General features: G+C 43.6%; 1 protein-coding gene across 10 annotated transcripts in view; it reads right to left on the bottom strand.

Annotated features, from left to right (window-relative positions):
- Mast2 (microtubule associated serine/threonine kinase 2) overlaps nt 1-6,960 on the bottom strand; it is a 170,523-nt gene extending 163,563 nt beyond the window's left edge. For 6 of the 10 annotated variants that reach the window (XM_036177732.1, XM_036177728.1, XM_036177727.1 and 3 more), the window contains exon 1: nt 6,470-6,931. In XM_036177732.1, the coding sequence (XP_036033625.1) occupies nt 6,470-6,594 (125 nt within the window). In that variant the 5' untranslated portion in view covers nt 6,595-6,931. Of the gene's footprint in view, nt 1-6,469 lie in introns of all 10 variants that reach the window. The other 4 variants (XM_036177734.1, XM_036177733.1, XM_036177731.1 and 1 more) reach the window with 3 other exon arrangements.
- Nucleotides 6,961-15,333: the final 8,373 nt, after the last annotated feature.

Raw genomic sequence — 15,333 nt, forward strand, 5'->3', positions numbered from 1 at the left:
TTCTCTTTTATTCAAGTAATATTATATCCTCTTCAGGTCTCTGATGGGGTTGAAGACTAGACAGTTATTTCTTACAGTTTTTCTTGTTACCCAATTCAGAAAAAAAAACTTACATAAGAGATGTAAAGTATATAAGGTTGAGAAATATAAAAGCTCAAGTTGTAACACAACCCTGGTTAAACTAAATAAGTTACAAAACAAAACTAGAAGTCATGAATCTGGGAAAAGTGCAGGATGGGGGAGTCTGGTAGGGAACTGAGAATGGGTGAGGAGTGAGTAGCCAGAAAGTATAATATACACGTATGAAATTGTGTAATTTTTTTCCCTTTTCTTTTGTCTTTTGTGGCAGTCTCTCTACACAGTCAAAATCAAAAAAGGCTCTTTTCAAAACCAAAGGTGTTTATGACTGAGATGAAGCCAAATTCTACTTAGGCAAGAGATGTGCTTTTATCTCTAAAGCAAAGCAACAACAGTAATTCCAATAAAACCAGAGTAAACTAGAAAAAGGAGACTCTGCCAATGGAAACAGTAGCATAGTTCTTGTGCAAGTGTAAAGACTTGAGTTCAAATTCTCAGAACCTGTAGAAAAGCTGGACACTTAGGACAAGTGTCTGTAACCCCAGTATTCTTACTAGATGAAGGACAGAATCACCAGAAGCTAATGGGGCAGTGCAGTGGTTTGAATAAGAACGGCTCCCATAGGTCCATATAGGTGTGGCTTTGTTGGAGTAGGTGTGGCCATGTTAGAGGAAGTGTGTCACTGGGGGTAAGTTTTGATGTCTCAAGGTCGGTCTGTCTGTCTGTCTATCTGTCTCTCTCTGTCTCTCTGTCTCTCTCTCTGTCTCTGTCTCTCTCTCTCTCAGAAACTGTTCAGCACATGCTGCCTGCCATGATGATAACGAACCTCTGAAACTGTAAGCAAGCCCCAGATTAAATGCTTTCTTTTATAGTAGTTCCTGTGGTCACGCTTTCTAGTCACAGCAAAGAACAATGACTAAGACTTAAGAAGCAGGAAAACAACTAACAGACCCTATCTCAAACAAAGCAGAAGGCAAGGACAAAACACTCAAAAGTATCTTCAACCTCCACAGGCATTTCATGACATCTGACTACTCACAAAAAGTCATTTGTCCAGCATTTAGGTGACAGAGACAGGAGAATCAGTTCAAAAATCAGTCTCAGCTAGCTGGGCATGGTCATGTACGTGTCTTTGATCCCAGCACTCTGGAGGCAAGAGGCAGGTGATCTCTGAGAGTTTGAGGTGAGTCTACAGAGCGAGTTCCAAGGCAGTCAGGGCTACACAGAGAAACACTGTCTCAAAAAAGCCAAAAAAGAAAAGAAAAAAAGAAAAATCAGCCTCAGCTAACTACAGAGTTCCAAGGCCAGCCTAGGCTAAATGAGACCCTGTTGGGGGGAGATAGGGGAAAGGTGTCATTTATTACATTAATGCAAAGGATCCACCTAGCCTCTTAACATACCTGAAATTCTTGTCTTTTCAAACTCTAAAGTTTCACAGTCACTATCAAATTATAAAAATAAAAAATGTTAACACAAAGACTAGTGAGATGGTCAGTGGGTTACAGCACTTGATGCTGAGCCTGACAGTCTGACTTTGAGCACCAAGAGATAGATACCTGGTAGAAGGAGAGAACCAACTCCTACAAGTTGACCTCTGACCTCCACTTACAACAAATTATGGCACACGCACAGTAACACACTGTGGTGAGTACACGCATATACACATACAATAAATAAATTATAGTTCTTTTTTGTTTGTTTGTTTTTGTTTTTGTTTCTTGAGACAGGGTTTCTCTGTGTGGCTTTTGGAGCCTATCCTGGAACTTACTCTGTAAACCAGGCTGACCTCCAATTCACAGAGATTCCACCTGCCTCTGCCTCCCAAGTGCTGGGATTAAAGGTGTGACTAAATTATATTACTTTTCTTTTTTTTTTTAAAGATTTATTTATTTATTATGTATACAGCATGTATGACTGTAGGCCAGAAGAAGGCACAAGATCTCATTACAGATGGTTGTGAGCCACCATGTGGTTGCTGGGAACTGAACTCAGGACCTCTGGAAGAGCAGTCAGTGCTCCCAACCTCTGAGCCATCTCTCCAGCCCCTAAATTATATTTCTTAAGCAAAATGAAAAGGACCAGCATGATGGCACACACCTTTAATCCTAACACTTAGGAGGCAAAGGCACAGACAGATCCCTGTGTGTTTGAATCCATTCTGGTCTGCAGTCAGTTCCAGGCCAACCAGGGCCACAAGTGAGGCCTTGTTCTGTTTTTGTTTTTTTTTAAAAAAAAAAGCCAGGCACATCTCCAGGGCTCACTGGCCAGCATTTGCCTACTTGGTGAGCTCTAGGGTAATGAGAGATCCTGTCTCAAAAAACAAAGTGTGGGCTGGAAAAATGGCTCAGCTATTAACAGTGCTTTTGGCTCTTCCTGATGACCTGAATTGAATTCCCAGTACTCACTACATGTGGTTCACAATTGCCTTTAACTCCAGTTCTGGGGAATCCAACAGCCTCTCTGACCTTGATGGGCACCTGCACTCCCATATACAAAGAATTTTAAAAATGAAATAAAATCTTTAAAAAGGAAGAAAGTGCCTTTAATCTCAGCACTCCAGAGGCAGAGGCAGGAAGATCTCTGTGAGTCTGAGGCCAGCCTGGTAAACAGAGCAAGTTCCAGACAACCAGGAATACACAGAGAAACCCTATCTTAAAAGACCAAAACAAAAAACATATACATTGAGTCTTAGTTGAAACATTAAGCACAAAGTTGGCAATGCAGATCTAAAAAAGGCAAGCCTAAAGACTCCAATGACTCTGCCAGGAGGTTCTATAACACAATCATGAATGAATGAAAGACTACAGACCTTTGTTCTACATCCAAGCACTTCCCATGTAAGAGCTTGCTACAGAATGGAGTGCAATAAAGAAACAAGGTAAGAGCCAAGGATTGTTTTAAGAACAGGAAGAAAAAAACAGGAGAGAGTCAAAGAAACAGCAATGGGATGAGTATGAGTGTAGAGCACATGGTCAACAGTAGCAAATAGTCACATAGCTTGAGAAGATAAAGATTAAGGAAAAACTATGAATTTAATTATATAAAAAGGTTCTCTGAGCCATTCACAGAATTCTCTTTGTAACTCTTTCACAATGAGACTTTTCACAAATATCCACACCCTATTTTAAGTTGCAAAATAAGTGTTAGTATGGCTACTCTGTGGAAAATTATACAACAATGAAAAAGCAAAATATTTCTATAGAACTAACACAGAAGAGATATACAGAAATTATTTCAATAAAATAATTCAGTACCAAAAACTACAAACTTCATGTTTTTTATTTATATGAGGTATTAGCTAAAAAGCAATCTATGGTGCTAGGGGTGGGAAGTCTGGTTAACTTTGAAGAAAGGTAGTAAGTAGAAGAAAGAATAAGTGAACATTTTGGGAATGGGAAATGTTCTCCACCTTGATCTTAGTGGACATATGGGTATATTAGTCTACAAAAATTCATAGGCTGAATGAACCTTAGATATCTGCACTAAACTAAGCCAAATCTCAATTTAAAAAGCAAGCCAAATCATGACCTCGAAGGCAGTTTGGGGAAAGCTTAAGAATACAAGACAAACCATAATATAAAGATTACATATACAAAGTGAAGAAACTGAGACAGAATGCAAACTCAAGGTTGTTGGTTGGTAAAGCAACAAGATAAAGCATATTAGGAAAGAGGTAATAACACATTTCAAGAAAATTATCGTTTTTATTTTATTTGAGCTATAAGACAGAGAACAACATAACTAAGATCTTTAACAGACAAAAGGGTGAATCAAGGATTTAGCCTCAGAGAAGGGTAGACATTTCTTTTTTTTTATTTATTTTTATTTTATGTGAATTGGTGTTTTGCCATAAATGTCAGGTCCCCTAGAACTAGAATTACAGACAGTTGTGAGCCGCCATGTGGGTGCTGGGAATTGAACCTGGGTCCTCTGGAAGAGCAGTCAGTGCTCTTAACCACTGAGCCATCTCTCTAGCCCCAGACACTTCTTTCTCTGTGGTTGCTATGAATGGGTGTATATAGAAATTATGTTTAAAAAGAGGTGAAAGCCTGGAGAGATGGTTCAGCAATTCAGAGTGTTTGCTGCTTTTGCAAGGGACCTAGATTTAGGTTCCCTGAAGCCACCAGCAGCTCACAAATGTCTGTAACTCTAGTTCCAAGAGGTATGACATCCTCTTCTAGTTCCCAAACTATGTGATGTACTAACGTACAAGCAAGCACACACTCATATACATAAAAAATAAAAACAAGGGGTGGGGGGCAAGATGGATCACTGGCTAAGAGCACTGGCTGCTCTTTCTAAGATCCTGAGTTCAATTCACAGCAGTTACATGTCAGCTCACAACCACATATAGTGGAATCTGATGCCCTCTTCTGGCATAAAGGTGTACATGCAGATTAAGCACTCATACACATAAAACAATAAATCTTTACAAACAAAACAAAAAATGGTTTTTTTCCGAGACAGTTTCCCTGTGTGTCCTTGGCTGTCCTAGGACTCTCTCTGTGTAGACCAGGCTGGCCTCAAACTCAGAGATCCGACTGCCTCCCAAGTGCTGAGATCCCACCACCGCCCAGCTAACAAATTATTCATGTATTTATTTATTTATTTATTTATTTATTTATTTATTTATTTAGGTTTTTGAAGACAGGGTTTCTCTGTGTAGTTTTGGAGCTTGTCCTGGATCTCACTCTGTAAAATAGGGTGGCCTAGAACTCACAGGGATCTGCCTGGCTCTGCCTCCCAGTGCTGGGATTAAAGGCGTGTGCCACCACTGCCCAGTTGTTTTTTGGTTTTTGGTTTTTTTGGTTTTTTGTCTTGTTTTTTTGTTTGTTTGTTTATTTGGTAAAATCTTTTTTAAAGAGGGGAATTGGGACTGGAGATATGGCTCAGCTTCTGCCTGCTGACCCACATGGCAGCTCACAACTGTCTATAGCTCCAATTTCAGGTAATCTGACACCTTCACACAAAAATAAATGAAGACAAAATGCCAATACACATAAAAACTAAAATTAAATCATTAAAATTTATTTTTAAAAAAATGGGGGCTGAAGAGATGGCTCAATGGTTAAGGGCACTGTCTACTCATCCAGAGGACCTAGGTTCAATCCCCAGCATCCACATGGCAGCTAACAACTGTCTGTAACTCCAAGATCTGACACTCTCACACAGATATACATATAGGCAAAACACCAATGCACATAAAATAAAAATTTTTTAAAAAGAGGGAGAGATCAAGTAGCCTTGGGCAAGTCACTGAAGCATACAATAAGGTCAACTGCATCAGGTAAACTAAGTCAGAAGAGGAAACACATTTCAAAAGTTTTGAATGGGTACTAGAAGTCAGCAGTCTAGAAGCCCTGGCAAAGCTCCAAGACTCGGAGAATAAAAAGCGGGGAAACAAAGTGGGGGGTTTAAAAACCATAGGCTGACACAGTATCACTCAAAGTATATAATGACGCCAAAGGACGCTTATTTTATATGAGGGGCAAGAGACATGAGACCCAGGACTCCAGAGACTCAAGGATGGGATCTCAACTGGGGTCTGAAGCAGAGCTGTACAAAAGCAATGCTGTCCCTGGAGTTCATTACTACAGAACACTTTTCTACAAATCCACCAAAATCAAGGATTCTCCAATGTCCCTTCTTGCCAATCTCCTTTCACTGAACTTCTACCGCTGTGAATGGCAGTTTATCCTTTCTGACAAACTTTGCTGACCTTTAGTCCCTACTCATAAATACACCTACTGTTGTCTAATAAAGTATATAAACACATCCAGTCCATTGGGAAATCTCACGAGCACTTTCACATTTCTATCTATTTTCCCATGAAGGCTAAACTAGAAGGCAGAGACTGCACACAGGCAGCTATTTTTTCAAGTGGTTTGTCGTTAAGGAGATGGCTACTGAGGCGAATGTTAACGATTCTGAATACCTACCTGCCTGTAAAAGTATAATGATCACCAAATCAAAATGCCTAGGAATGCCGTTTTTGTAAGTGTGGGGACAAACTCTAAGAAACAGTCAACACTCTCAGACTGGCATTCCTCCCTTAAACTATTCACTCCTCTAGCTCACTCCACTTAATAAGCCTACTCTTTGCTGCCCATTCACCCCGTCTACATCCAGCACCCCTTCTCTCCATCCAGACCCAAGACGACAAACGCCGCGAAGAACCATTTTATTCATTCCTCCAGCCCGCCCTTCCCCAAGTCCACTCGCAACCCCGGGCCCCCACCTTCATCCCTCCACTCCCCTTTCCTCAGCCGGCCCAGACCTCCCACTCCTCCCAACCGACTCAGCAGTCCCCACCCCTCACCGCCGCAGCCCTCCCGCGAGGTCCCCTCCCCCACAGCGCCCACCCTGGCCCGCCGACCCCAGCCCGCCTTACCTGCTCCCTGCCGTCGGGCCCCGCGGGCCCGCTCCGCTCCTCCAGTCGCTGCCTCCCGGGCGGCGCTCGCCGGCGCGAGGGCAAGGGCTGCGGCTGGGGCAACTCGGCCGCCCGCGGAGCCGCATCCTCCCGGCGGGCGGGCGGCGGCTGCGGCCGCTCGCGGCAGCGACTCCGCTTCATCTCCGCGTCTGGGCCCCGCGGGCGTCAGCACCGCGACTGCGCCGGCCTGGCTCGGCCCCGGGCCGCAGCGCTGCCGCGGCAAGCCCGGTCCACGGCCACCATGGCCCGGCGGGCGCTCGAAGCCACCCGCACCCGGCCCGGCCCGCGGCGTCTCCGCGCTTCCTGTGGGCTCAGGCGCCGAGACCTTCCCGGCGCGCCTCACGGAGGCAGCATAGCCACCGCCGCGCCCTCCACGCCCGGCACACGCTCGGCCGGCCACCCGCCGCCGCCGCTGCGGGCTCCGCAGCCAGCCGCCGGCCCGCCAGCCCGCCGGCCCGCCCCGCCCCTCGCGCGCGCGCACGGCCAGCCCGCCGGCCGCCCTCCGCGCGCGGCCTGCCGCGCACGCGCCAGCGAACGGTCGCGAAGACCCGCCCGCGGCCGCGCCGCGCGGTCTGAAGCGGAAGGGGGCGGGGCTCCCGGTGCGTCCGCGGCGGCTGCGGGAAGCCCATTGATTCTTCCATTCACCCCTGCGGCCGAGTGCCTGCGGAACCGCGCGCTCTCCAGGCCGGGGATCTGAACATGACTTCCAACGGGAGGGGCGAGCCCAGCACACTGTTGACCCTCAGATGCTCGCCTGCTTCGCACCTCACTCCTCGCAGGCAAGTGAGATGGAGGGAAACGAACCCGGTCACCGGCAGACCAGTAGTCACATTACAGAGAAGTCCAAGGCTCGGCCCTCCCTCTGCCCTGTTTACACTCTCTTTGACCCTTCCAGACAGTGTCTAACGTCCTGTAAAAGAAGTGGTGGATTCCTTCGAGGTGCAGGACTAAAAAGGCTTCCGGAAGATATGGGCTTCCCACTGACAATGAAGTCATCTTGTTGCCACAGTCCAGCCCGCTGCTGCGGCCTGGGCAGCCTGACCTGCCCCTTCCAATGACTCATCTGCTTAACAACACGTGGCAGACAGACAGCTCAGCCATGCCTGGCCTCCTTCTGGCTTCAGCTGGTCTGCCACAACGCTGTTTTTCCTCTTTGACCTAACCAGAGTTCAATTCCCAGAAACCTTTCCTGCCTGTTTCTTCCATTTGTCATGGGCCTCCTCCCTGAATCCTTTCTGAGTAGTAATAATGGATAGCACAATGGCGCTTAGTGGGTTCCAGACACTCCATTCAATTAATATACACAAGAAGAGGTCAGTAGTTTCCATTTTACAGTTGAGAGAACAGGCCGAGTTACAGGGCAAAGAGGACTCAAACCCACAAACACAACCAGTGTGTTGGATGATTCACGGAGCTTACTTCTGCTTTCTCTGTCCCATCTCCTCCCCATCCATCCAGTTACCTCACTTAGAAACAGAAAGCCATCCTGGCTCCTTTCTCATCATTCTCTCATGTCTAATAATGAAAAAGGCTTGTTGCTCTGTAACCCCACTGTCTCTCCAGGCGACCTTCTCTTTCCATCCCATTGACACTAACTCATATCCAGTTTTACCTGTTCCACTGGGAAAGTCTGTCAACTAGTCCCCCTGCATCAAGTTTTATTCTCTTAGGACCATCTTCCCAAAGACCTTTATAAGAATCTTCATAATACTTTCTTGCTTAGAATAGTAAAATAAATCTCAAGATGAAGTGTATACTGTCTAAAAAGGCAAGGCCATCATCCAAAATCCAGTTTCTGCCTACCTCTATTTCCATTAGCTCATACTGTGACCACTATTTATAGTTATAGGGCCTGCACATGCTTGCTTACAAACAACAGAAACACATGCTAAATCTGGAGTGGTCATACAAGAGAAGATTGAAATTCCTTTCCCTGGGGTCTGGAGATATAGCTCAATGCTAGAGTGCTTGGCTATCATGCACAAGGTCTCAAGTTTAATCCTTAGGAGCTTTAAAAAAAAATGTTTTTATTTGGGGGCTGGGAATATAGCATGTTTGTCCAGAATACACAAAGCCCTGATGTTGATCCCAGAACTACATAAACAGAGTGTGTCAAGAGAATTCAAGAGAAACACAAAACATTCTCAAAATAAAGTGGAGCCTCCATGGGACTGGACTAGGCCCTCTGCATAGGCAAGACAGTTGTGTAGCTTCACCTGCTTAAGGGGCCCCCTAGCAATGGGATCAGGATCCGGCCCTGGTGCATGAGCCTGCTTTTTGGAGCCTAGTGCCTATAGTGGAAAACCTCACACAGCCTTGGTGCAGGGGAGGGGCTTGGACCTGCCTCAACTGAATGTACCAGTCTCTGCTGACTCCCCATGGGAGGCCTTGCCATGGAGGACATGGGAATGGGGGTTGGGTTGAGGGGAAGGCTGGGCAGCAGGAAGAGGGAGAAAGGGATCTGTGGTTGGTATGTAAAATGAATAGAATTTCTTAATAAAAAAGAACAAAAAATGCAACAAAAATGAATTACTATACACCCTGCAAAGCAGTGTAATCCAATGTCTGGTGGTAGGAGAAAAAAAAAAACAGTATCCCGAATTGGTTGCTGATATTCCATAAGGCTGTTTCTCCAACCTCTGTTTGATTCTGAGGTCCCTTCTAAACAAATTCCTCTGGGCTTAGGCCATTTCATCTCTACAAAGATGACTCAGCAGACCAGAGCTCATCCTACTTGTTCATCTTCCACTCTGAGGAATGGGACAGCTGGAGGTGACAGACGGACACTAAAGTTGTGCTTGTGATCACCCCTCACCCAGGATTTACACCTTTGTGTAATTCCCACCCTTTGACATGTTTCTGATGAATTAAATAGAATAGCATCAGTTCCATAATTATGTTACATCATATAAGATGGTATCTTGGTAAAAGTCTCACTCTCAAACTCACAATGGCCTTAAAGATGAAAATGCCCTTTATAAGGCAGGGCACAGTATGCAACCCATTCTCTTTTCTCTTCCTCCCAAGTGTTTCCATTAGAGGCCTGTGCCATCTTGCCTAGGTACAAAACTCATCTTTCACATTGCTTATGGAAAGGTCCACGTAGCAGGAAATAGCAAGACAACCTGCAGGAGATTAGAACAGCCCCTTGCCCAGCAGCCCAAAAAAACAAACAAAAACAAAAACAGACTTTTAAAGCAGTCTTTGAACTTTTTGTTTGTTTGTTTTTCGAGACGGTTTCTTTGTGCAGCTTTGAGCCTTTGTAGGCCAGGCTAGCCTCAAACTCACAGAGATCCACCTGCCTCTGCCGGAATTAAAGGCATGTGCCACCACCGCCCAGCTTCTTTGAACTCTTGAACTGCTTGCTCAGTCCTGTACCCAGGAAGAAGTTAATTCTGCCAATATTGAGAGTATGACTCCAAGTGAGAACAAAGCCCAACCATTACTTCAAAGGGAGCCTGGCAAGATCCTGAGACAGAGAATGCGGCAAAGCCAGGGGTGACCCTGTAACCCACAGGAAGTACAAGATAAATGTGTATTATTCCAGGAGATTTCACTGATCAGTTTTTTGTTTTTGTCAGTTTGACACAAGCTGGAGTCATCTGGAAAGAGGAAGCCTCAACTGAAGAATTGCCTCCATCAGACTGGCCTGCAAACCAGTTTGTGGAGCATTTTCCTGATTAATGATTGAGATGAGCTGATCCAGCACATCCCAGTGCCGCCCCTGGGAAAGTTGTCCTGAGCTGTGTAAGAAAGCAGGCTGAGCAAGCCATGAAGAGCAAGTCAGTAAGCAGCTCCCCTCCATGGTCTCTGTTTCTGTTCTTACCTTGAGTCCCTGCCCTGACTCTCTTTCACAATGGACTGTTACTGGAATTTGTAATCCAAATAAATTCCCTGCCCTTTCCTCCCTGGGTTGCCTTTGGTTATGTTTTTATCATGGTAATAGAAAATAAACTAGGGCAGGGCTAGAGAGATGGTGGCATAGTTAAGACTACTTGGTGCACCTGTAAAGGACCTGGGTTTGATTCCCAGCACCTGTATCAGGAGATGCGGGAGTTTACAGAAGTTCCTTAGTGAGAACTTACTCAGGGTCAGAGAATCTGAGCTTGCTTTACCCAGCAGGGCTGCATAAGGAGATGATTTGGTCACGGGCATGTTTAGCAGGTGTTTGGAAGGGTCTACATTTGGCTGTACAGTATGCTTTGATCTTGCAAGGGGGAGGTCATCTGCCTTTCCCTTTGGCATGTTATAAAAAGCCCTTTTGAATAAAGCCTCAGGGCTTTTGCGTATTGATCCAGGACCTTCTGAAGTTATCCTGTGTTTCTTTCTTCTTGTCAGCTAGATATCACTTTCCATCTATCATTTCTTAATTCCTCTTTCCTCCACCTAAGAACCCTTCAAAAGGTGGGACCTGGGCTTCCACAAGGAGGCTGGCCCCTTTCCTGTAACACCAGCTCCAGAGGATCCAATGCTGTTTTGTTGCAAGATATTTGTAGTGTGTAAAGATGTGTCATTGTGATTAGTTTAATAAAAAGCTGAACATCCAATAGTTAGGCAGGACTTCTAGGCAGAGAGAAAACTCAGGAGACAAAACTAGGTGTGCCATCAAGACATGGAGTGAATGAAGCTAGTCACAAGTACAAAATGGAGGAGAGAAAAGAGCCATTTGGCAGAATGTAGATTAATAGAAATGGGTTTATTTAAGTCATAAGAGCTAGTGGGACAAGCCTAAGCTTGTAGTGATATTTTGTTTGTGCTCTACCAAATAAAGCTGGCCTGAAGATCAAAGGGTGGAACAAGCTATTAGTTAACCATAGAGGTAGGCGGTCTATATAGACAGGAAACAGGAAGTGATATGGCTGGGTGGAGAGAGGAATATAAGGTGGGTAGAGATAGAAGGTTGGCTCCCTTTGCAGTCCGAGTCATCATGGACGTAAGAGGGGACTTTGGCTACTTCTTCACTTCTCTTATCTTTCAGCATTTATCCCAATAGCTGACTCTGGGTTATTATTAAGTCCAATTAGAATTCATGCTATGAAGCTTTCATAATTAATAAGTCTCCATGTCATTATTTGTGGGTGGGTGTAGATATATCTGGCTTGTTAAATAAGAAACACAGAACTGATTGCAGAGTTAAAAACCACGAGGTCAGAGCAAGAGCGGAAAACCTTACCCTTCACTGCTTCTGCGATTCTTCCTCTCCGCCAGAGACCTACTTCTCTGCGTCCTGTCTATTTAAAAACTTTCTGTTCTCCTCTCTCATTGGTTGTAAACCCAGCCACATGACCTCCTCGTCACTGCCTGTTTGTACAGACCTCCAGGTCTTCTATGGTTGGTATTGAGATTAAAGGTGTGTGTCTGCCATGCTGGCTGTGTCCTTGAACACACAGAGATCCGCCTAGCTCTGCCTCCCAAGTGCTGGGATTAAAGGCGTGCCCCACTACTGCTCAGCTTCTGCTCTGGCTTGCTCTGACCTCAAGGCAACTTTATTGACATACAAATAAAATCACATTTCAATACAAATAAAATATTACTATATTTCCCCTTTTCTATTTTAATCAAAAGAAAAAAGGGAAAAGTTATAACTAATATAAAAAAACTATATACAAAAGTACAATAACTATATATACCATATATACAAACAATAAATACCTAAACAATGTCTAGTCCATTTGTATTTGACAAATTCAGAGAAAATAATTCCATTATCTATCCTATTTTGGTAAGTCCAGAATGTACCTGATTCACTTTTTATCCTAACTTATATAGCTAACAGAACTGTCTTATAACGTCTTTCAAATTTATACACTTACAGCTCTTAGTGAGTTTTTCTGAAATCCTTAACAAAGATAATTATAACTATAACTAACTGATCTTCAACTCCCTCAGAGACCCAAGAAGGAAATAATACTACCTAATAAAAATAAAAACAAGAAGTGCATGCAAGCAGCTTCCAAAAAAAAAAAAATGTGAGTTGACAGAAACAGCCAGCTGCCTGGACAGTCACCTGAGGTTTCTCCACAGTGTTGGGGCATCATCTTCAGCCTACAGGCTTAGCGTATCTGACAGAATCTTTTGTGAACTAGGATGTATACAAGGTCAATAGTTTGACCTCACATTTGGTGAGAGCAGTCCATGTACCAGAAACACCTGAATTCCATTAGTGTCATGTCATGATTCAGGATTTTAAATTCTGGAAATTATTGATGTTTTTTTTTTCAATTCAGCTGTCCATTTTTCTTGGCTGTGTATATGTGGCTTCATCTTGACATCCTGTTCTTCTCCACATCCCTCTATTAAACGCCAGTCTACTATTGAGAGGGGTGAGCTTAGTTATTCTTCAAGAATAACTGTTTCATCTGCTGTTCCATTGCACATCAGAAGCCATTGGCCCACTCCCTGTTCAGCTGCCTTCGAAAAAAAGGGCACGGTACCTTTTACAGATTGCAAAGGTCACTCACTTCAGGGATGGTGCCATATTGTCCTGGCTTCAGAAGATGCCTTTTGTTAAAGCCACAACCACACTTGTTTTGGCAAGAATTGGTAGTCCTTGGTTTCATGTCCTGTCTGTCCTGTTTGTCAGCAGTTGATTTGAGGATACTTTGTTGTCCAGTGGCTAACTTTTGCCACAATGAAAGTTAGCTCCATAAGAAGAAAAGGGGATACGATATAGATATAATAGGATGAAAGGGTAGATTAAGGAAGGAACTTACTTCTAAAGAGCAACAACTTGTTTAAAATGTTTTACATTGGTATAGATTTTAGTCTATTGATACAAACTTAAAGTTAATTTTGTTATACTATGTATATATTTCTACTCGTGTTTAAGGTATTATGTTTGTATAGCTCATTTAAAATTGTGATGGATAATTAAAAATAGATTAATAATTAATCATCTGTGATAATCATACTCATAGCCATGTTAGTTAAGTCTTCTAGGTATACATAGAGATATTTCAGATAGATAGGTAATCTTCAAATACTTCAAAGACCTACAGAATATGGCATTTAAAATATTTTTAAAATTTAGACTTTCTGGACAGTGAGACATATCTGCTCCTGGCAGCACCAATTTACTTCAGAGATGAGGATGGGCATTGAAGACACTTCATATCTTATCTTCACCTTGGCAAAAATAGCCATTTGGGCAAGAAACTGTTCTTGCCTGGACTGCTTGATTAACTGGACATGCAGGACCCATAGAAAGGTTACCACTGAACTTTGCTTGAAAAAATGGTCCTTCAGGTTCCTGCTTTGTAGAGGAAACTGCCAGACATTCTACAGGACATTAAGAAAAGTGACCAAGAGACTCTAGCCCTGTGGGCTGAAGACAAATGCCCCAACTTTACAAAGGAACATTAGGTGACTGTCCAGGCTGCCAGCTGTCTCTGTCTACTCTTGGAAAACTCCCGAAAAATGCTTGCATCCTTCTCCTGGTTCTCAGGTAATATTATATCCTTCTGAGGTCTTTGATGTGGTTGAAGACTAGATAGTTATAATTTTGCTCAGTTATGATACAAGATAAGTTAGATATAAAACCTTAGACTCACCAATATAAGATAGGATATCTTCTTTAATAATGTAACTATAATTCTTGCTTGATAATTGTTTTGTTATATGTAATTTTACTATGTAAAAGTTAAAACCTTCCTTTAAAAAAAAAAAAAAGAAAAGGGGAAGTGCTGTGGATATTGCTCTGTACAAATAAAATGCTGTTTGGCCAGTGGCTAGGCAGGAAGTATAGGCGGGACAAGAGAGAAGAGGATTCTGGGAAGCAGAAGGCTGGAGAGAGACACCACCAGCCGCCGCCATGGAAAGCAACATGTAAAGACACTAATAAGCCACGAGCCACGTGGCAAAGTATAGACTAACAGAAATGGGTTAATTTAAGATAGAAGAAGTAGATAACAAGAAGCCTGCCACGGCCATACAGTTTGTAAACAATGTAAGTCTCTGTGTGTTTTCTTGGTTGGGTCTGAGCGACTGTGGGACTGGCGGATAAGAGAGATTTGTCCTGACTGGGCCAGGCAGAAAAACTCCAACTACAGGTGGGTGGTCCAAAGAAAGTCTGATAAGAAAGTCCACCTACACTATTCTGGCTTTTTTTTTTTTTTAAGATCTATTTATTATGTATACAGTGTTCTGCCTGCATGTATGCCTGCAGGCCAGAAGAGGAAACCAGATCTCATTGTAGATGGTTGTGAGCCACCATGTGGTTGCTGGGAATTGAACTCAGGACCTCTAGAAGAGCACCCAATGCTCTTAACTTCTTAGCCATTTCTCCAGCCCTCTATTCTGGCCTTCTTATGTACCCACATGCATGTGTACACACATTCACAGATGCATTTACATATATAAAATTTTTAATAATGTATCCAGGCACAGTGGCACATGCCTTTAATCTCAGAATTCAGGTCAGGAACTGAGCAGGCAGATCTTTCTGCACACAAACCCACATACTCACACACACAGGTTAAAGTAATTGTCTTAAAACAACAAATACTTCTTTTTTTATTGTGTGTATGGTGCTTGCATATGAGTGTGTGGTTGCTTATTCGCATGCAGAGGACATCGGGTGTCTTCTATCACTTTCCTTCTTATTACTGGGAGTTAGAGTCTCTCACTAAATCAGAAGCTCGCTGTTTATGATAGGCAGGATAGCTGGCCAGCACATTCCACTGTGCCAGAAATGCTGGCTTTGTCGGCACATGCAGCCATTCTTGGCTTTTTGCATGGGTGCTAGGGATTCAAACTGAGGGTCTCATATTTTCACTAGAAGCATGCTTACCCACTGAGCCATCTATCCAACCCCAACAAAAACTTGT

Source organism: Onychomys torridus, chromosome 2 (assembly GCF_903995425.1).
Source record: "Onychomys torridus chromosome 2, mOncTor1.1, whole genome shotgun sequence".
NCBI classification, from domain to species: Eukaryota; Metazoa; Chordata; class Mammalia; order Rodentia; family Cricetidae; genus Onychomys; species Onychomys torridus.